The 23,056-nt window shown below is 40.5% G+C and overlaps 1 protein-coding gene across 1 annotated transcript in view; it reads left to right on the forward strand.

Moving 5' to 3' along the window:
• The window catches only part of SETBP1 (SET binding protein 1), a 321,007-nt gene extending 302,368 nt beyond the window's left edge, over positions 1 to 18,639 (forward strand). The window contains exons 4-5 of the mRNA XM_084628994.1: positions 6,060 to 6,230; positions 16,162 to 18,639. Coding sequence (XP_084485120.1) covers positions 6,060 to 6,230; positions 16,162 to 16,727 — 737 coding nt within the window. The 3' untranslated portion in view covers positions 16,728 to 18,639. The remainder of the gene's footprint in view (positions 1 to 6,059; positions 6,231 to 16,161) is intronic.
• Positions 18,640 to 23,056: the final 4,417 nt, after the last annotated feature.

Here is a 23,056-nt window from a genome sequence, read left to right on the forward strand (position 1 = left end):
TTAGATTGGGGGAAAGGATGGAGAGTGTAGGATCTGTCTCCCTTCTTCCCAGTGCTGTGTATGTCCCTCTGCAGGGTTGGAGCATCAAAAAGTAATCCAGTATTTAGTGTGGTATTTGTCTCCTTGAGTGCCTGATCCACAAAGGCTGCTACAGCACCCGGTTAGGGAATTTGGCCCTTTAGTTCAAGCTGTAGAAGTTCACCCTCTTAGATGTGGAGGATCCTGGGCAGTTCACAGTGGTGACCAAACAGATGGCTATTACAGGTTCTCACCCAGGGGGTATTCTTGCACGGACAGCTTGTACTTAACAACTAAATTGTTTTTATTTAATCACTGTGTATCACTAGAAACTGGTGTCAACTGCAACTCTCTGCAATCCAGGACCCCATCTCTCAAGTAAGAGGGTGACCTTCAGCCTCTGCTGACATATCCTCACATTGCTACGTAACGAGCTGCAGCTCCACACAGTCCTCACCCCTGCAGGATTGAGCACAGAGTGGGTGCTGGGGCTATTACTATGCTGTCTGTCAAGAAATGCGATTATCTTAGCATAGTGGCTTTGAGGGGGAGAAAAACTTGAATAAGATTTCTTGAACTCAGGCACAGAGACTCACCCAAGTAGACAGGAATGGCAAGATGCATTTAACCTCATTCGTTTCAGCAGGGCTGACTCTGCGCAATCCATCAGTGTACAGATACATTAGAGGAACTCAACTATTTCCACATCTCATTTACATAATGGATGGGATGTGAAATGAGTCCTATGGAAAAGAAGCACCCTGGAGGCACTAAAGTTTATCACAATACATAAGAGTTCTTTTAGATCATTGCATTAAATTTCCACTAACAAGATAAATTAATTGTCTGTATTACTGTACTAACCCAAAGCGGATAAAGTGTGTGTTTTCAGCAGAGGAAGGCAGCTGTTCGAGACAGCTTCGTGGTTATAGGAGGAGGCAGGAGAGATTAGTATGTCTCCCAGTATTTGCATGCCATCATGCCAGTCCTCTCGCTGCCTCTTTAAGAAATCTGGCTCCTTTCTAATCAGATGTTGGACTTCAGCTTTATTAGTGAGGTGAGGGAGAATGAGTAAATCAACTGTATCAGACAAGCCTCAGGACATCTAGAAATTGATCATTCTGCAGAAATAAGCACTCTTGTGTTTATTAGCTGGGAGTTCATCACTATCGCTTCTCTTTATCCCATTCCTAAGAGATTTCAAAGCTATCATCATGGCATTAGCTCTTCTGAGTGTAGTACCGCAGATAAAGATCGGGAGATCTATCTAATGATGGCTTTCTCTCTCTCTCTTTCTCTCCCTCCCAAGTTTAGAGCTATTCTGCTCTTTTTAAAAATGGAAGAAAATTGGTGAGGTGCAGTAAAGTACAGTCTTGGTGTCTTAAAATTTCACCTCCACTGATGGCAGTGCAAGCCTTTAAAAAAAAATAAACAGGAATTCTGTGCTATTGAATGGGACTCACTGTATATGGTAGAAAATCCCCTGCAGAAGGGGCAGAATTTGAAGGCTCTAAGAGGAGAGGAAACAGGAGAGTAAAAGCCATGGAGCAGAACTGTACATTAAAAGTACAGCTATTTTAAAATGATAATACATGTCAAATGGAAGCCATGGAAGTGAATTCCACAAGTTAGATAGGAAATAATATTACTTTAAGAAGAATAATTACTTTCCTTAACTACATTTATCACATGGTAATTCAGTTCCCTCTTCTGGAGCATGATTCAGTGCTAAGCTTTTGACTGATCTACGTAAAATCCACTAAAAAAAAAAAGATTTACCAGATATTAGGCTTCTTCTGGTTCTTATTCAAAGTAAACAGTAATCAAAATGCAAATAATTTGATCCAGTTAATGTTGAGATGTGAATTACCATGCAAATGTACTGTATAACTAAACCATGTAAAGAGAGAGAAAAAAGCTCTCTTCCTATAAGAGCAGTGTGATGCATAAACAGATGAAGTACAGTAGTGAATTCTCACAATTCGGTAAGTTATGTGAAATATAATGTAATGATCCCTCGGAATAGAAAACCATTCCACAGCAGCAACTTCACAGCACTCTTTTATGTCTTAGCTGATGTCCTCTTTAGCGTGGCTTTAGCAATGGCACGGTTATTATTTATGATTTGTATTGAGCTAGCACCTAGAGGCTCCAATCAGGAGCTAAATACATATATAACAAAAAGATGGATGCTGACCTAAAGTGTTTGCAATGTAAGTATAAAGATGAGAGAAAGTAGATGGCTGCAATATATGGAGAGAGCACAAGGTAACTATAAGGCAGGCATTGTCATTTAATATAGGTTAGTAGAGCACCTAACACCGTGGGGCCCAACTTAGCTGTGGCCTTTAGGCACTACTGCAGTGTGAATGCTAAATGATATTAGTAATTTTAAATTAATGTATTAAGTACCAGCCAAAGCACATCCACTGCTAGACAATGAATGACAAAGTCAAATTTGTACCAGAATATTGAGAGACACTATAAACTGTAAAGAGCTTTTAAAAAAGGACCAGTTTTACATCATGATTGTCTTCTTGCTTAATCGGGTTTTACACCGGTAATACTTTGACTTGAATAGAGCTATTTCCTGATGTACACTGGTAGAAATGAGAGGTGCATCATCCCTTTACTGTTCTAGATTGTTCATAATACCCCCTTAGAGATTAAAAACAACAATTTTTCTCTTCTGGATTTGTCCTGGTTTTTCCATTTGGCAAATATTGATTAATTTCCCCTCTGCTTTGGCCTGGTTTGCTTACTTGTTCATGTATTCGTTATTATATATAATGTCAGCAGGGCTCTGGGAATTGAAGGGTTGAATCTGACTCACTTACTTACTTCTGAATCAGGAGTAAATTTATTAATATCAACAGAGTAATGGCAGTGTAAATAAGATCAGACTCAGGACAAGGGTTTATAATTCAACTTGTGCTCTCTCTGTTCCTGGATGTAAACAGAAGCAAAATACTAAATATTGTAGGATCACACAGAGAATGCATATTTTAAATGATGAGTTCTCATTGACAAAGCGGTGGATATTAAGTCTGGAAAAAATTTCCACTAGATTCTAAGGTACATGACAATTTGGGCTTCTTGTGTGTGGCCTTCCAAACAGCCTCAAGAAGAGGGAGTGACAGTAGGGTAGCCTGCGCCAATAACCTGGAAGACACAAGATTTGGGTTCTACTCTAAACCCTGACATTGACTCATTGTGTTGCCTGGGGCGAGTCATTGCACTGTTCTGTGCCTCGGTTTCCCTATCTGTAAAAACTGAGATTACAATGTCGACGCACTTTTGCAAAGCACTTTGAGATCTGTAGGGGAAGTTATGATTTTCACTCATATCTCAGTGTAAAGCCAAATCAGCAAATTAGGTCAGTGTAGTAGTTCAGTCTTAATTTTCACCTGGTAAATTAGACAAAACAAAGTGCATAAAACCTTACAAAGCAAAAAAAAAAAAAAAACATACCAGTGACCCCCTTGTGCACTTGTGACAAGCTGCAACTGGAGGGGATAGTCTTTAAAGTAATTCATTAAATGTGTAATTCTTCCTTGGGATGAGGATTTTCCTCAATGATTTGTATGACCTCGCTAAACCCACCGAGGTGGTAATTGAGCAGCAACTTCTTCTTCAGAAGAAACAGAATAAAAATATTGAAAATATTGACTCACCCTGAAGGCAGTAAGCAGCACTTTGGTCTTTGACCTTTAAGCGTCCTAGGGTAGTCAATAACCCGGCTGTCAGATGCTGTGCTTGCCACTGATCTTGATTTGGGAGTAGTTTAACCTTGAACCAAGATCCAAGTAACCACGGCAACAGGAAGTAGGCCTCTACATTCAAGGAGTGGGAATCCATAAATCAAGGTCCCTAATGCAAACACTGTGTGCAGGTAGAGATTTGAGAGGATAAGTGGTTTGGGAGGGATTACCTTTGCAAAATGAATGGCTGTCCCTTGATATGCTGGAGCACAGTTTCACAGGCTTTTTTCTTTTTTTTTTTTTTAATCAATAGAGGTCAACAGGTTACAGCTGCATGTTTTCATACAGCTTTTTATACAGGCCCTTCAGTTTAATTATAACCAGATGTTGGCTTCATGAGGTTGTTAGCAGTATTATATACCCTGTGTATGTACACACACACACATAACAATTTATCTATAGACTCACATACAGAGAAAGACAACCTTAATTCTGGCATTTCCTAACTTTTGAGTGCACAGCTTTGCAAACTTAATGTTTGTTTAATGTCGTTTTTGTATGTGATATACATGTTACATAGACATGCAAAAACGACATTAAACAAACATCAAGTTTGCAAAGCTGTGCACTCAAAAGTTAGGAAATGCCAGAATTAAGGCTGTCTTTGCAACCTTAATTCAGCCCCCTGGTGTGTATGCATTATGGTGTGGTGTGTAATTACATGATCACATACTATTTTTTCCATAGGACCCCTGCCTCATTTAGTGCACAGGATGGACAGTACTCATTTAATGAGAAACTAGTCAACATTTTGTTTTCCCCTTGTTGTTACTTATTTACTGCACGTTATTCAAACCCTCCTTCTTATTTACTCCACATTATTGAGGGCCATCTCATGGGCTTTTCTCTGGTGCCCATCATTATAGATTCAGAGTGCCTCAAACATTAATGATTTTGTTTTCAGCACATACCTGGGAGGTGAGAAGGTGCTATTATCCCCATTGTACACAGGCACAGAGAAATTAAGGAAAAAAGTGCCCAATTTGAAACACTTGGAAGTGATTTTTCAGAGTACTTAGCATTATATAGCACTCTATGTTTAAAGCACAGCTCCCACTGACCTCTGATGCAGCTGAGAGTGCTCATCATTTCTCCAAATCGGATGCCAGGGTCTCAAGTCAGGCACCTAGAAAATGAAGAATACCCACATAATTAGTGGACACTTATGAAAAGTTTAGTTCAAGTGACTTCCCTAGCATCATATAAGAATGCTGACAGAGGCCAGGGATAAACTCCAGTTCTCCAGGGTAGCATTCAACTGCCTTGACCATGAAACCCTCCTTTCTATTTCTGCTATTCCTGCCTCATTCAATACATTCCTTCTAACTTCTGCACCAGATGACGCCAGGAGCCCTACAGACAACTCTGTCTTTCACTACTCAGCCCTGATCGACCCCCAGAGGACTGAATGAGGCAGGACCCTGTGAAAAAAAAATCCATCCCAACGAATTAAAGTTTGACATAGTCATAAGCTATTGAAAGATGGGTCTTTCCAGTAAGAAGGGTAGGGCAACCTTAATAATAGGTGTGGCTACCAGCCCCACCTATAATACACACCCACTATCTCCAGAAAGTTTTACATCTTTGGAACATTGGTATCATTCTAATTTGTTTCCTGTTTGTATAATATCCTGTCTCAAGATTTGTTGGCAGAATTTTGGACATCAAAGCTCATAATTTCCTTGACATACCCTCAGCTCCGTGACCGCTCTCAGACAAAAAAAACCAATGAGTCAATTGTGGATTCTCCATCATGGACAATTTTTAAATCAAGATTGGATGTTTTTTTCTAAAAGATCTGTTCTAGGATTTATTTTGGGGAAGTTTTGAAGGTCAGACTAGATATCACAATGGTCTCTTCAGGCCTTGGGATCTATAAATAAGTGATTATAACAGAGAAGTTTATAAGTGAATGTGGCGGACACAGTAGGTAGGGGAACTGATAAATGGAAAATGCCACTGAATAGCGATGTGGTCATGCCTGTGTTTGTATATATTTGTTTTGTGCAAAAAATAGACTTCTGGGATTATTCTGTTAGCTGAGCATTGTTTATAGAGAACTGTGATGGTACATCCTGAGGCAAAACTATTAAAAACAAATAAAAATCATGATCCTTGCTGAGATCAAAACCATATTACACACACTAGTAGGGAAGTATGGAAATATACTGGGACACTAAGACAGCAACAGTTCATCCTGTCTATTAGATACCTATCACAGCACTCCTGTATACTTCATATTTATTCATCCAAATATTTTTTTTTATTTACAATCCCCAGGAATAACAAGTCCCCACTTAAAAGCAGACCAGACTTCACTTCATAGTAGAATGGAAAGTTCTGCCTGTAACATGATGACCAGAAGGAAACCAGCAGCTATTGAAAATATTGCAATGCCACCAACGCCCGTGTTATCGCTCCTACCTTCATCCTCAGCAACATCTGATGCAGGTAACTGTGTCTTCCCTCTGTCCCGTCTGTCTGTTTTTCTATCCGTTCATTACCAGAGTCCAGTTAGCGGAACAATTTGTGCATGTGCAACTATTACTGACTTTGGTAGCACTTGCTTGTGTGTGTAATCGATTGGGATAATCAGACCCCGTTTTTTCTAACATTTCCTTATCACTGTGGTATCCGAGCTCTTCAGAGCTATATTAATCAAAGGATACCAGCACCATTGTACTAATGAGATAAGTTGTGCCATCATTCGTGGCTGGAGCAATGGATTAGAAGTCAGGATTCTTGGATTCTATTCCCAGCCCTGACATTCATTGCTTGCTACCTAGCAGTTTTCATCTAATGTTCCCACCATGCCAAATGCACAATGAACATCGAAGAAGCAGCTGAGGTAGCCTTTTGTATATATAATCCACTGGTGAATGTGTGTCACAAGCACTCATCTGTGCCAGTCCATAGAGGACATGAGTTGTTACAGCCTATAGCTAAATAGCCTTAGCTCTGAAGTGCCCTGGTTGAGTCTTTTGTGTGTTGGCCAAGATGGCAGCCATCACATCTACTCAGATTATTTTAGTGTGATTTCATATATTGCACCTGGTGCAATGGACAGGGCCTTAAAAGTAAATGGGAAAAAATAAGTAATTAAGAGTAGCATTGGGTATATTCCTCTCTCTGAAACTGTTTTCCAGTCTACCCATGTTCTGTGCTACTGTTCCAAATGAGATCATTCCTGGTGATGATTTCCTTTGGTTAGAAATGTAGCTATCATTTGCCCATCATCTTTGTTAATCTGTGAAGCTTGGGTAAAAAGATAGGTCTTGCATTGTGACTTGAATGTGACAAGACTAGGAGCTTTGTCTACACTTAAAATGCTGCAGTTGTGCCATTGTGACCCTTTAGTGTAGACATTACCTATGCCGACAGGAGGGATTCTCCGATCAGCGTAGGTAATCATAGAATCATAGAATCATAGAATATCAGGGTTGGAAGGGACCCCAGAAGGTCATCTAGTCCAACCCCCTGCTCGAAGCAGGACCAATTCCCAGTTAAATCATCCCAGCCAAGGCTTTGTCAAGCCTGACCTTAAAAACCTCTAAGAAAGGAGATTCTACCACCTCCCTAGGTAACGCATTCCAGTGTTTCACCACCCTCTTAGTGAAAAAGTTTTTCCTAATATCCAATCTAATCCTCCCCCACTGCAACTTGAGACCATTACTCCTCGTTCTGTCATCTGCTACCATTGAGAACAGTCTAGAGCCATCCTCTTTGGAACCCCCTTTCAGGTAGTTGAAAGCAGCTATCAAATCCCCCCTCATTCTTCTCTTCTGCAGGCTAAACAATCCCAGCTCCCTCAGCCTCTCCTCATAACTCATGTGTTCCAGTCCCCTAATCATTTTTGTTGCCCTTCGCTGTACCCTCTCCAATTTATCCACATCCTTCTTGAAGTGTGGGGCCCAAAACTGGACACAGTACTCCAGATGAGGCCTCACCAATGTCGAATAGAGGGGAACGATCACGTCCCTCGATCTGCTCGCTATGCCCCTACTTATACATCCCAAAATGCCATTGGCCTTCTTGGCAACAAGGGCACACTGCTGACTCATATCCAGCTTCTCGTCCACTGTCACCCCTAGGTCCTTTTCCACCTCCCTGAGAGGCTGATTCTTCCATCGACCTAGCACTGTCTACACAGGGACGTGGGTCAACTTTACGCTGCTATGCGGTATGGATTTTTCACACCCCTGACCAACTTAATTAGACCAACCTAATTTTCTAGTTTAGACTAGGCCTTAGGCTAACCCCAGTCTCCAGTAATAGGGAATCCACAGTGCACAGCCCTTCACTGAGATCTTCCTATACCTCGGGAGTTTCTTAACCTTGATATTCCTCAATTTCCCCATTTGCAAAATGGGTATAATAAACGGTTACCATCGTCGCAGAGTTTTGCAAGAATTGGTTATTTAATTGACCTATGTGAAGCACCATTAAAGAGCAAAAGTACTTTGCTTCTAAACGAATCCCTTCATCTCGGATAAATAATGAAAACAAGGGCTCCATGCATAAAGTGGTTTCTGTAAAGATAACCTTTTTGTATAAAATATTCAGGAGTCTCTGTTTATATGCAGGAAAGTATTAAAGAGCTGAGCTAAGGGCAGATTTTTTTTTTAATGCATGAGAATGAAAGCACACAAATATTTTATGATCAGTTGCAAGATGAAAGTGTACGCTTGTCTACATAGTTCACTCGTTCCATTGTCAGAAGTCTAATTAAATTGTTGGTTTATCTGTAGCCCAGATGTTGAAATAATTTAGTGAAAACCAAAAGAAACTGTGTTAATGGGAAAACAGGACAGTACTGTGGATTTCCTGTAATTAATGGGGAGCTCTTTGAAAACTTCTTGATTCAAACCAAGTCTACAAACTGAGCCCAGCTGTTGAGCAAACACTGTTCTCTGTACTATGCTGTTGTAAATGGCCTCAGGCAACTCCAAAGGGATCTGTAATGACAGTCATTAAGAATAATCTTTAGTGCTACAGACAGACCATAGCTGTCTGGAATAAAGTTAGGGAGTTAGTGGTGAACTCCCCAACAGTATGATGAACCTGTGCTCACCTCTTCATGTAACACAGTGATTCATACAGTTTTAAACCAGCACTGGAAATGTCTAGCTTAAGCAAAGCTTCCCCACTTTGCCTCAGAAGCTATTTCCTGTGTCATATCAATACTCTGTGGCTTCCTCGCATGGCCTGTAACCATTTCAATTTGTCTCTATTTGCGAGACAGAACGACATTGCATCTGTGCAGATGAAGAGAGAAGAGAAATAAACTCCAGCCCTTTCCAAATAGTTTCTTGTTTTCTTGCAAGTCATAAAAATGTCTTTTTAAGGATTTGATTGATTTTGTTGTTGTTGTTTTTAATTATTGTGACTCAGGGGGAGGCAGGTTTGTTTGTATCTGGAGGGTGGGATAATAATGGAGTAGGTGTGTAAGGGCTCAGGTGGAAAGAGGACCCATTGAGATGGGTGTGACAGTGGTCTGAGACTTTATGGTGTGTTTTCACAGGCTGCCCCTGAACCAGGGTACTTGTACAGGGCACGGGAGCATTTGTGAAGAGCTAGTCTATGTTAGCCATGGGGAAACCTCACTCAGTTGGTGTCAGATAGACGTCCAGAACTGCAGGTCCTTATCTGAATTAATATCCATACCTTGGGATAACGGAACCCTCAATGGGCTCTGACTCTTTCCCTGTGGCTCTTCATTATCTTTGAAGTAAAAGCTCTTTCTCCTGTCTAGTAGCTCCTCTGAGTGGAGTGAAGGGAAGGTGCACCTAACATTTCTTCTTTGAGACTGATGCCTAAGACCATCCTTCTGTCCCTCTCCCACAGCTCCTCTTCACAGTGTGGGAAGTTTAGTATTTGCTCTCTTCCATTTCTTGCCTCCAACTGTTGGGGCAGCTCCTTTCGTGGGAAGGTCAGAAGACATCCTATCCCTACCAGCAGCCTCACTGGTGCTGTAATCAAACTCCCTGCATTCTGGGTTGCATTCTGTAGGCCCGTCTGACATCACATCGCCTTTGAGAAGTAGTGGCATGATTGCCCAGAGTGGGCCTTTCAGAACAATCCAGGAAAGAGGAAGGTATATAGGGAGGCTGGCAGGGCTGGTTGGGAGAGTCATAAGGCTAGTAGGATGGACCATGAGATGAGGTAAATAGGGTGGGTCTTTAACAAAACGTTTAAAGGCTTTAAAAAGGTTCAGCGCATAGGATGGGTGGTTGAGGTTGGCCTGTTTTGAATCTGTTCTGGTTCATGTAGCCTCTAGGCTCTAGCCAGATTGTTCCAAATAGACACAAGCCCTCATTAGGGGCAATGCAGAGCCATACCGCCAGTCGCTCAAGCAGCACAATGTTTCCTCTTGCTCCCTGCTACACAAAGGCAATGGTCCTGCTTCACCATCCCTTTGGATGGACCCGCCTGCTCCAAAGGCCAGCACTCAGTTGGAGTAGGACTATTGCCTCATCCCTTTTGCGGTACTAGAAGAGAACACTCCTCTAGTTACAAGCGGCCTAAAAGTGAAGGATAAAGTAAATACAGGAAAAAAGATGCAAAAGAACTACTGAATCCAAATAAATATTCTAACCGCCCTGGAACTGGGTTCTGATCTATGTGAATCAAATTGCAAAGATAAGTTCTTACGTAGATTGTCAGCTCTTTGGGGCATGGACTGTTGTTTTGTTCTCTGTTTATACAGCACCCGGCACTTTGAGGTTCTGGACCATGAGTGGGCCCCCTAGGCACTACAGTAATACAAATAACAAATGATAATAATAAATATAAAGATTAACTCTTATTACGCTTAACCATGGTACAACATGCCAAGTAGGAATGTAAGAGTACATTGTACATTGCAGTTCGCTCACTAAGAGTTTCCAGATGACTTAATAACACATAATGGTCCTCAGTCCATAAGTGGCTCCCTTTGACAATTCTCTTTGATATATCAGCACAGGCACACCTCATTAAATCCTATGTTCAATCAAATGGCCCTGACGCTCCCCAACAATCTGGCTCATAGTGAATAGAGACTACAGCTAGGTGAACCAGTACATATTCAATACAAGCCAATCATCCTATGCGCTGAACCTTTTTAAAGCTTTTAAAAGTTTTGTTAAAGACCCACCCTATTTACCTCATAGGCCTGGTATATTCAAGAGATACATACTTATAATTGATAAAATATCACAACACACCTCATAGACAAATAAACTTTACGATCAGAAGGCACCATCATGCTCCTCTTGTCTGACCTCCTGCACAAAGTGTTTTATTAGAAATAACAGCTCAGAAGCTTCAAGAGTAGAAGGGCAAAAACATCCATGTTAACATCTGACTGGCTTCCTGAGGATAGCCCTGAAATAGTGAAAGAGTCCAGTACTCTAACAGGCATGCCTAACACTTGGAAGTGAGAGAAAATGGTAGAATCCAACAGAAGGTGGCTGGCAACTTGCCAATTTAACAGTCCATTCCAAGGTCCAACCGCCCGGGAGTTAATTATACATGAGGAAGAAGAGAAGGTATATAAACAAAACCAAGGAAGACACTAGATCTAAGCTTCTGGAGGATATCCAGAATGCTGCTGAAAAGAGTTAATAGCCGTATCACATGTCCACCCACTCATTAAGGGAAAAAAGTCCACCTCAGTGGCAGAATGGCCCACTTCAAAAGTAACTGTTTTGAGAAAAATATGTGGGGGATGATCAGAAAGTCACTGGCGCAGCAACAGCCGTTATTGGCAGATAGCTGATAAGAAGCATTATAATCCTCAGAGAACTTTGGTTGCTTTGGTTTATTTCCATTTGATTTGGGTGGGGGGAGAGGGGAATTCAAACTGGAAGAGGTGCAGAGAAGGGCTACTGGGATGATCCAAGGAATGGAAAACCTACCTTATGAGAGGAGACTCAAAGAGCTTGGCACGTTTACCCTAACCAAAAGAAGGCTGCGGGGAGGTATGATTGCTCTCTGTAAATACATCAGAGGGATAAATACTAAAGAGGGAGAGGAGTTATTTAAGTTACACACCAGTGTGGACCCAAGAACAAATGGCTATAAACTGGCCGTCAACAAGTTTAGGCTCGAAATTAGACAAAGGTTTCTAACCATCAGAGGAGTGAAGTTCTGGAACAGTCTTCCAAGGGGAGCAGTGGGGGCAAAAATACCTAACTGGCTTCAAATCTGAGCTTGTTAAGTTTATGGAGGGGATGGCATGATGGGACTGCCTACGATGGCATGTGGCCCATCGGCAGCGGCCGGAAACAAAAATCCCCAACTGCTGGAAACGGGATACTAGATGGGGAGGGCTCTGAGTTGGTACAGAGAATTCTTTCCCAGGTGTCTGCCTGGTGGGTCTTGTCCACATGCTCAGGGTCTAACTGATCGCCATATTTGGGATCGGGAAGGAATTTTCCCCCAGGTCAGATTGGCTGAGACCCTGGGTTTTTTTCACCTTCCTCTGCAGCATGGGTCGCTTGCAGGTTTAAACTAGGGTAAATGGTGAATTATCTGTAACATGAAGACTTTAAACCATGATTTGAGGACTTCAGTAACTCAACCAGAGGTCTATTTCAGGAGTGGGTGAGGTTCTGTGGCGTGCAATGTGCAGGAGGTCAGACTTGGATGATCACGATCTGACCTTAATGTCGATGAGTCTATGAAAAGGAAGGGAAGAGAGTGTGGCCAACTCTTTGCAAATTTGTCTCAAATTTCCCAAAATCTGGTGTATGTTTTTAAATCCACACCTTCTATGGTTACTTGCTTTCATGAAAATCTCAGCTTTTTCTTTTCTTTTTTAAGTTTAAGTTTCTACCCTCATGGTTGCAGAGAAATGCTTGAAAATGTGACCGGAGTGCATCCAGAAAACAATTCTCTTTTTAAAAAGCAAATAAAAAGACCTCCCTCCCCCCCCCCCTTTTTTTTTTTTTTTTTTAGGATTTTAAAGCCAATCTCATGAGTTTTAAATGCCTGGGGTTGGCAATACTGGAAAATGTAACGGTAGCCACTGGAGTCAGTTGACATTGACTCTTGCCCTGTGACAGGGATGTGACCATGTCCCAGACCATGTGATCAGGCCAGGAAATAAAGCCAGTCTCTTACCAGCACTCAACCCGAGAACACCTAATCTCCACTTTTTAGGGGTGACCAAAATACTAGCAGGGAATTTAGTGCAACTAATTGGATTTTTCCCTAGCAGTTTGGGTATTTGATTTCCAGCCTTTCTGTATTTGTTACCAAAATGACTGCATTCCTTTTTTCTTTGTCCTCTATGAGTCACAAACTGTCAGTGATTTTTTTTTTTTTGGGGGGGGGGGGGGGACGACAGCGGGCTACATATGGAAAATAGATTTTGTTTTGTAATTAATGAAAACCAGACTTTGGGAAGTTGGCCATCCAGGTCTTTATTTATATGAGAGCATATGTCTGTGTTTTGTTTATGACTCACTCCTACTTCTTGCATTGTAACTTGGGTTTGTTTCTGCAAGCTCTTTGTGGAATCCAAGCAACCTGGTGCTGTAAGAGCCAATAATTTATGTTCTCCAAAGGGGAAAGACAATGAATGAGTTTTCTACTCTGAAATTGGTGTATCCCAGAGCAAGCAAGTAGTGTTTTCTTTCACTGGACTGTTCCTGGTTATCTACAGAAAATGTTAAAATAGAACTTTATTTTAAACTACCGCTATAAGGATTGGGCTGTTATCCACGAAGGGAGTGATAACCCCCAAGTGAACCTTTCTATAAATTGTGGCTGCTTTTGAAATTTCGAGGATTTGAAACCCAAGTGACTGCTTGACAGTCAGGTGTAAATTAAGTTTGCAAGTAGACATGGACCGAGGTTAATTTAGTGGGATATATTTTATTCTTTACTACAAAATTCTGAATTCTCTCATTTCTTTTCTGTTAGTGCAGAACAGATAGGTTAGGAGTAAAAGGAAATCCACATTATTTCAGTAGTTTAATCAATACATTCTGTTTCATTCACAAAGGGATAGTCACTTACTCATAAGCTGCGAGCAAGTTATGAACTGTGAACCGAAGCCCCCATCCAGTGAAGAACAATTAGACAATTTAAGAAAGACATCAAAGGTCTAGCGTCCTAAGCAAAGGACTGGGAGCCAGGAACTGCTGAGTTCTGTTCCCAGCTTGGACAGTGACTCACTGTGTGATCTTGGGCAAGTGACTTAACTACAGTCTTAGATTCTGATCTAAGCTACAGTGGTCTGAATTAAGGGCTTGAGCTGAAGTCAATGGGAATTTTTCCATTAACTTCAATAAACCTTGGATCAGGCCCTAACAACTTTGCAGTCAATGGAGATAAGTCGTCATAAAACCAGTGTTAGAGAGATCAGAACCAGACTCTGTGGGTCTCAACTTTCCCATGTGCAAGACTGAGTTAATAATACTTATCTAGTTCACCAAGATGTCATTTGGACTAATTGGTTCATGTTTGCACAGACCTTTAAAAAACAGAAAGTGCCACTACATAAATTCTGGTGTTATATGCGTCCCATGCAATCCTACTGATGCCAAGAATCCCATTCAAGTGAACTCAGAATTCAGCCCTAAGATTGTTAGCACTATTATTACTACATTTTAAAGTATACAAGCAACATTTTTCTGATTTTGAAATTAGCATTATTTGTGCCAGGTTTTCTTTTTAAAAAAAATGCTTAATTTTGTAAGGGCAAAATTCTGTACAACCCAATGGAAATTCAATATTAAAACAATATCTTCCATCATAGGTACTTACTTGGTCCCCTTTTACTGTAATCTTTGGGCGCCTCACAATCTTTTAAATCTATGTATCCTCACAACACCCTGGTTAGGTGGGGAAGTTCTTTTACCCCAATTATGCTAGATATGGGCCTCGTGGGATTTTCAAAACACCTAGGCATTCATTGATTTTAATGAGAGTTAGGTACCTAGGTGCTTGTGAAAATCCTATTAGTCACCTATGTGCATCTTCAGTTGTCTAAAACCTTTAGAAAGTTGGCCCAAAGTGACTTGTCCAAGGTCTTAGGCACAGGAGAGACTTGTGCCCGAGTCTCTAGAGTGCTAATCTAGAATCCTAATCACTGGATCATCTTTCCTTTCATTATAGGTTCTCAGTCTGTCTTAGAAAAACAAATATAGTAAGGGAATTGAATGACAGTCTTGCACCTGAGTACTAATATTAGAAATTCTGGTAAGTTTTAGGGGATTTTTTGCAATGAATAAATTTTGCATATGCACATTCACTCTTTGGTCTTCCCAGAAAACTAGTGCTGAAGCATTTTGAGAAAAGGTGTTTTAATGAGGTGTTTTGGATGCTTCTCTGATTGTACTTTGAGTTTCTCTTATCCACAGATATTACAGAATGTAACTTACAAAAAATCTACCGTGATTCGCATTAAAGAGACAGTATTTAGTCTCCGTTACTGCTCGGGTATCTGAGAAATTAGTTATATTCTCTCTAAGTGTAGGCATTTACAGTCGTAACTCAGATACTGCAATGTGGCAACTGTTGTTTACTGGACTTTTCCGGTTTGACTGTAGTGTAGAGAGCTATCAGTTTTATGACTGATTAGTTCAGGTGGTGATATTAAGGAGCACAAGCTGTATTAGTGAGTCTGGGAGCCAAAGAGAACCACAGAGTCTATGTCCACTGGCTTCAATAACGAGTCTCCTTTATAGTCATTACAACTGATTCCTGTCACTTCTCAACTGCAGTGACCATTAAAGGGCAGGGTGAAGCCATCAAGTGTGCAGATTTTGTGATGTATGCCAAATTGGTGACCAGTCCTACCAAGGTTGACAGCTAGTATAGTAAATCAGTGTGGCATCTCTTCACTACCATGCCCTCCAACCCCACGGGAAGGCATCAGAGCAGAGACAGAGAGCAGGCCTCTTCGTGGCAGTCCCATACAACAGTGGGGTTAAATCAAGTCCATTGTAAAACATGTTGTAGTGAAGTCTTTATTGCTTTGGAGTTTCACAAGTCATTAGGCAAAAGGAATGAAAAGCAGGTTGGCCACTACAGGTTGCTCCAGAGAGGACATGAAGATGGATAGATCTTTGAGGATTGTTATGTAGTCGGGGTCCTAAAGTCTTTTATCTAAACTGGCAATAAAGATTATAACAATTGTTCTTCCATGGCTAATTCCGCCACTATCAGAAATAATCTTGTCTTCTTCTTCTTTTTTAATTGCTTTTTCTATGCAGGTTTCCATCTTTCTGTCATTATTTATCATCATCCATTACTATTAATCATTTCATTCTGCCCTGTTAAACATGTTAAAAAACCCCAGCTTTTCACCTTTCTAAAGGTGGCAGGAGTGAGACAGTTTTCATTCATTTTTGTTTTAACAATGGATGTTTCTCTCCCTTTCTCCCCACAGCCAGTTCACCACTGAAAAAGAGATTCAAGCGTCGGGAAATTGAAGCAATCCAGTGTGAGGTGCGCAAGATGTGCAACTACACCAAGATCCTGTCCACCAAAAAGAACTTGGATCACGTGAACAAAATCCTGAAAGCCAAGCGGCTGCAGAGACAATCAAAGACAGGCAATAACTTCGTAAAGAAGAGGAGAGGGCGTCCCCGGAAGCAACCTTTCTCATTTGACGAAGACTCCAGAGACCAAATGCCAGTTCTGGAAAAATGCGTTGACCTTCCCAGCAAACGAGGTCAGAGACCCACATTGAACCCTTTAATACTGGAGCAAGCAGCCAGTCAAGATACAGTGATGGCCACTATTGAGGCTGTAATAAACATGGCTCGAGAGACACCACCGCTTCCCCCTCCTCCCCCGCCACCTCCTCCTCCACCCCCACCCCTTTCCCGGACACCACGAGTTGGAAAGCGGAAAAACAAACCGCATCTGCAGCAGCATCAGGAGGAGGAGGAGGAAATGAAAGTGAAAAGGCACCGGAAAGCAAGAGGAAGTGAAAGTGAAATTCTTCCCTAGTACAGACACATCCAATGGAACGCCTGTATCGGGTGCTGAGCACTTCGTGACCGACACCCTGAAGTGTGTAAGGGGGGTAGGTTCTGCTTGACGCCTGAAGCAGCATCAGAGTCACTCTCCTTTTCAGTAGCGTGGCAGCCGTGACCGTTCAGATAGGATGGACCAATAATAATCATCGTCATCATCATCAACTTTGGCACTAGCCCGTAGGAAAAGGGGGAAAGGAGCAGGGTGTGGGTGGGGGAATTTCAAAGTTAATGAGACCATCCACTTTGCAGAGTGTCCAAAACAAATCAGCATCTCAGCATTGCTGTTCTCATATCTTGCAAGCGGAAGGCTGTCTTCTCAGTACGCATCTGAACATCATCATTGGAGCTGCATCGTCGACTTTGATTTTATTTGGCGGGTCAGGCACAACTACGAATAGCTATACCATAGTAGAACTCACTGTAAAAAAAAAAATGTAAATTCCTCAACTGTGATCTCTGTTATGATCTGTTTTAATTCATTTAATTTTTTCAGTTTTATAAACCTGCTGGGCTTTGGGGACATCATAATCCCACATGGCCTGAATCTTACTCTGACTAGACATCTTTTTTCTCAGTTATTTGCCTACTTATAAGGACTCGCTGCAATATGGACAATACACAAATACAGCCTTACATGCACACACATGCTCGTTCCGAGTGCTATCCTGAGGAATGACGGAATAGCATCACGTTTTAAAATAAGGTGTACATGGATATTCAGTAATGGTAGCACCTTTCTGTTAAGCAACTTGTAATTCCCAGTGGCATGTTAACAAAGGGGTCACCAGCCACCAAGTTGTTTTCATGCTCAGCATATAGCAGTAAAGAACAGCAAGAAACTTCTGGGGAATAGAAAATATTGTACAATATGGATTAAAATCACCAGACATGAGGGGCGGAGGAAGGCCCAATCCTGCTCATTCTCATCACCAGGAACTCCCACTGGAATCAGTGGGACTCCCACGTGCAGAATGTTTGTGGGATTGGATCAAAACTCTGTAGCAATGCCTTGGCGTGTTGTTTAAAAAGAAAATAGCTAAAGTAGGTTGTTTAAAACATACAGACAATAAAACCATATGAAGAAGTAGGTTATTTCTTGGCAATTACTTCGTAAGACAAAAAAGGAATAAGTGTTCTTATCTGAAAAATAAAAATAATGTTCAAAGGGTAGCACCACTGCAATTGTATTAATGCCACTTTGGACAAGTTCTCCAAGTTGTGGTTGCCTTAATAAACTAAAAAGTTTTTTTGTACATAATGTAATTATAAAGCTATCAGTCTGCATGGATGCAAACTGTGTGTGACAAATCGTCTCTTTAAATGGTCAGTTTAAATTGTAAATTTCTCCTTCGAGTTGTACTTTAGCCATTGATTTTAGTTTGGATAAAATATCTGATCTCAATGTCCACAGCCCAGTTAAAAACGGTAAGCAAAACGAAGACTGAAGATGAAAGCTATTCCATTGCAGTAATAAAACTTTTTAAAAGTCAGTTGTTGAAATTTTAAAACAGAAACTTTCAATTTTATTTTATTTGACTTTATTTTTAATTCCTCCAAGATTCTGAACACCTGGCATGGCAAGATTAATGTTAAAAGAGGAAGTGAGGGAAATTCCAGTGAGGGAGTGGAAAGTGGAATTATTAAATGATTCCCTTGTTCGAGAAATCTTTGATGTGGCTTATTGCCAAGGAAATTTCAAATAGCATGACACTAAATAACTAAATAAAAATATTAGTTCTCTGAAAAAAGAACGTGTTTCTTTTCTGTTCTTTATTTACAAAATCATATCAAGACTATGGTGTTAAAGGGACACTGTAAACATAAAGCTCATTCTTTTTAAAGATTGATTTTTTTCTTACTTCTGTTATAGCACCTTAGGTTATTCAGACTGAATGCATTTTTTAAAAAAAATCTAGGGACAAATTTTTTGGTCTTAACTCAGTTAAAAGTCTCATTAAAACCAATGAGAGGGACCATAGAATTCTGTTCCTAATTTGTTTTTGCACCATTTATCCTACCAATTTGCTTTTTGTGGTTTTTTTTTTCTTTTAATTATGATTATTTCCTTTGCAATTCACACAGTTTAGGAGTAGCCTGGTCAGTTTCTCATTCTGTTATCATTAGTTTTGCTTTCTGGTCCTCATAAACTAGCGCAGTGTTGCTGGTTGAAGTCTTGGTACTGCAGAGAAATGTTTAAATTCCCCCGTCCCCCCACCCATAAGAAACTTTATTGGTATTTAGTTTTTAAAGGAATTATTTTTTTCTCGCCCTTTGGCCTAGAACGTTGACAGTGTCTCTTTAAATGCACAAGAAAAGTGTATTCTTGTTTTCCAGGTAGACTGTAAATGGAAACTAATCCCAGCATTGACGAATCCTAGATTCAAACTCAAATGTTCTGTTTCCCCATTAGCAAAACAGAGATTTTCATGTTTAGCGGGTGGAGAAAAGGTCTCAAAGGGCCAAATTCCATCCTTGGATGCCACATGTGTGTCCCATTGAAGATCATCAGAGCTGTCCATGTATCTCCAAGGGCTGAATTTGTTTCCTAAATTGTGGCTATCCCGACAGAGGTGCGCTGGGGAGCTGTGCCCCATACGCATCGACACCTCCCACACAGCATCCAGGCATAATGCAGAGCTAGTTCTCCCTGAGCACTAGACTATGGGGCCAACTCAGTGCTTCATGTCCCCAAGAGGGCCGAACTAGTGGGTTTAGGGGGTGGCCGGAACCCTGCCCCATCACACTCTTGCTAACAACTGAAGGAAATATACAGTATTCTGCCCACAGGCAGACTACTTAAGAGCACCTACACCCCACCACTACTGCCCCACCCCTCTCTCCCCTGCAGTGTTCTGCATAACAGTAAAGGCACAATTAGGAATCAACAGTAGGTATGCAAACAGTAGCTTCCAAAGAGTTTACCATCTAGGTCAAGTGGTCTTTAACTAGCACGACTGAGGATTTGTTTCTTCCGGGCAAGAGCTTGCAATGGAACATAGTAGGAAGCAAGGATGCTCTGATCCAGCATTGGCTGTTTGTCCAAACAACAGCATCGCGCAGCCAATATTGGCTGGCAGATGATTAGCATGCTAATGTGTATGCAGGCAGGCGGAAAATGTTGCTCAGTGGCACTCAGAATTTGTGTTCTGCACGTTGCATAGTCTCTAAAGATGACAGGCAAGTTGCTGACAGAATAATATTATAAGGTGGTGTACTACGTGCAGGTCATAAAGGATTTAGTTTTAGGGCTTAAGGCTAAAATCCCACTCCTGAAGTTTATTACCCAACATTATTCCAGTAACGAGCTTTTTGGGGTTTTTTTCCCCCCTACCACTATTAAGATTTACTGAGGAACTGCCTAAATTCTCAGAACATATTTCCAAGGACTGACTATATAAAGCAAGGAAAGGGGACAGTTGGGAGCGGGGAGAGGAAGCAGTTTCTTGAGCCCTTCCAATACTAAATGTTGCGTGAAGCACCTTGCATGCTTTCGGGCACTGTAGAAATAAACAACAGCAACACTAATTATAATAAATACTAGGGTATCCTACTGCATGGTCCATACTTCTCCATTTTCCAACAGTGTTTTGGACTATTCATTGTGTTTGTATCGGTTGTACTAAGCTGGGCACAATGGGGCCCTGGTCCATGACAGAGGGGTCGTAGGTGCTACAGTAATACAATATATATAATAATAATTATTATTCTATACATAAGGATCTCCCTAACTCCTCTTTTCACAGCCCCCAACTCAGGAAATCACTTAAGCATGTGTTTAAGCACTATCCTCCTTAAAGGGATACTTTTCTGAATTGGGGTGACCCCGATCATGCCTTTGTGATACTTCTTCCTTCTAGCATCATCCAAAATATGAGGTGCAGCAGTTCTGAGACAATTAGAAGCACATTTAAACAAGAGAAACCTAAACCTAAAGACGCCTCTCTAGGTTGTATAAAACACTAAAAAAGAAAACAAAACAACAAAAAAAATAGAAAAAAATTGTAAAACCATAAAAAAGCTGCCAATTGGACAACGTGGGGAAAGCAGTTCAATCCCATGTTGGTTTGTTTTACTTTTTTCTTTTTCTTTAAGCTATTTCTTAAATAATAAATGCACATGAAGTGTTAAATATGTATATACTGTATTTCAAAAAATTAAAAAAAAATTCAAACGAATGGGGCACAAGATTGTTCTATAAGTCGTGCTGGCTAATTTTTAGTTTGTATTCATAAGTGGTTTTTAAAAGCCTTTTTTAAAGTGTAATTTGCATGTTCTACTTTGATTGTATGTAAACATATTTTAGAGCAAAAAAATGTATTTGTATTTTATTGAATATAGAGGCAAGAGAAAAAAACCTTGTACATTGTTTGAAATGTTCTTTTTGTAACAGTTTTTATTCATGAAGCATTTTTGTACATTTAAAAATGGATATGGACTTGGTGTTATTTGAGGCTTAGATACATCTGGCATGCTTTAATGTCATGCTCCTTCATGATCTTAGATGTTGGTTTTTAAACATTTTTTTCTAAAACAAAGCTCAGTCTTTTGGCTACCAAGTCTGGTTAGCACAGTGTAGAGCACTTAACTAAAAAAAAGAGAAAAAAAAAGAAAAAAAAAGAAAAGAAAAGAAAAAAAAGTTAATCCTATTCATATGTTATTCATTGTGTGAAATTAAAGGAATTCAATTCAGTCTAACATGAGTTGTGAATTCTTTTGTCTTATTTTCCATCTGTTTCACATCACTAAGGAGTTTAATAGCTTTTGGATACCAATACCATGCACTCACAAGCCCTCTTTATGGTAATGGGGAAAAACATGCTTCAGATCGCTTTTTTTCCAAGAATGTTCTTAAAAGTGTAAAAAAAGAAAAAGAGAAACAAAGAAAAATGTCATGTGTTATGCAAAGTGACTTCAGAATTTGTGTCTGGAAAGCTAGGCCTGTGACCACTGGGGCACAAACAGCCACTGGCCCAGATCATGTCCCCTAGAAAAATGCATGGGAAGGAATCTGCACACCTACCACATGGAAACATCACTCAGCTACCTTCACAGCGTAGTATCCCTTGCTCTAGGAACCATGGAGGCCTCTCCTGGTGGCCCAGGACCTTTGCTGAAGGAAGAAAGGGACTCCGATTGGGGGAGGAGTGTAGCACAGGGGTGGTGACAGGAAGATGCATCTCCTCCCACTCTGGCCCCATGGAGCTCTGAAGATAAAAATAATATGGTCTTGGAGCCTCACTTTGTATCCTCGCGGCTCCCAATGATCAGGTTGAATGTATCCAATCCCCCCTGATAGGCTAATGTGTTGAGAGCTTCACTTTTGGTTCCCCACAGAGGTTCGTTCCCCCAAAACAACCGTGGACAGTGTGGCGCTGGACTAATCTGCACAAATGAGGTTCCAATTCCTCGGCCATACCACAAGTTGCACTACGTTTGAGTCAATGGAAGTTCAATAAGCAGCATGACTATAGGCTCATGACCATGTCTTTTTTTGATGTGTGCAAGCAAACATGCACACAATGTGAGGCCAGTCCCACTATCATTGAATCAATGGCAAGATGCCCATTGACCTTAGTGGAAACAAGGATAAGACCCTTCAGTGTACCATGATATTGCAGTGATTAGCATTTTTAGGAAACAGCTACATGTAAAAACATATATGTTTGGCCCTATATGTGCAATTAGAGACTACATCAACACAGAGCTAAAATTGAAGCCAGGAACTACTGTTTACAAGAAAGTATAGAAACCATGGTGTGAAAATAAAACCCATTTACACAACACCTTTGGGGAGAACTGAGAATCTGCATGACTGTAAGATTTGGTAGCGATGTACCAAATGACCTCTCCGTCTTTTTTTTATGTGACCTGTGAGAATAACTGGTCGGGACAAAACAACACGAGATGTAAGAGGTTGATTTTTTAGGCTTATAATAGAAAGCATTAATATATCAGTGATGCTTAGAAACACTCAGGTTGGATGGGCATTTTTTGATTAATCATTTTTTTCTTGAAAAATGCCAGTTCAAAATTGAAACCATTTCTAAAACAGGGAACAGGATTGGTTTTGACAAATCTCCCAATTTGAAAGTGAGGATTTTTTTTTTAAAGTGTCTAAAAAATTTAAACATTTTCAATATGAAAAATTCCAACTTTTTTTAAAAAAATTAAGCTAATTATACTGAAAGAAAGAAAACGTTGAAATCTAAATGAAACATTTTGATTGACCTGACCTGATTTTCCCCCCCAATTTTTTAATTCACAATTTTTTTTGAGATTAATGATTTTGTCCCCATTTGG

The sequence above is a fragment of the Lepidochelys olivacea genome, assembly GCF_965140295.1.
Source record: "Lepidochelys olivacea isolate rLepOli2 genome assembly, chromosome: 5".
Lineage (NCBI taxonomy): Eukaryota > Metazoa > Chordata > Testudines > Cheloniidae > Lepidochelys > Lepidochelys olivacea.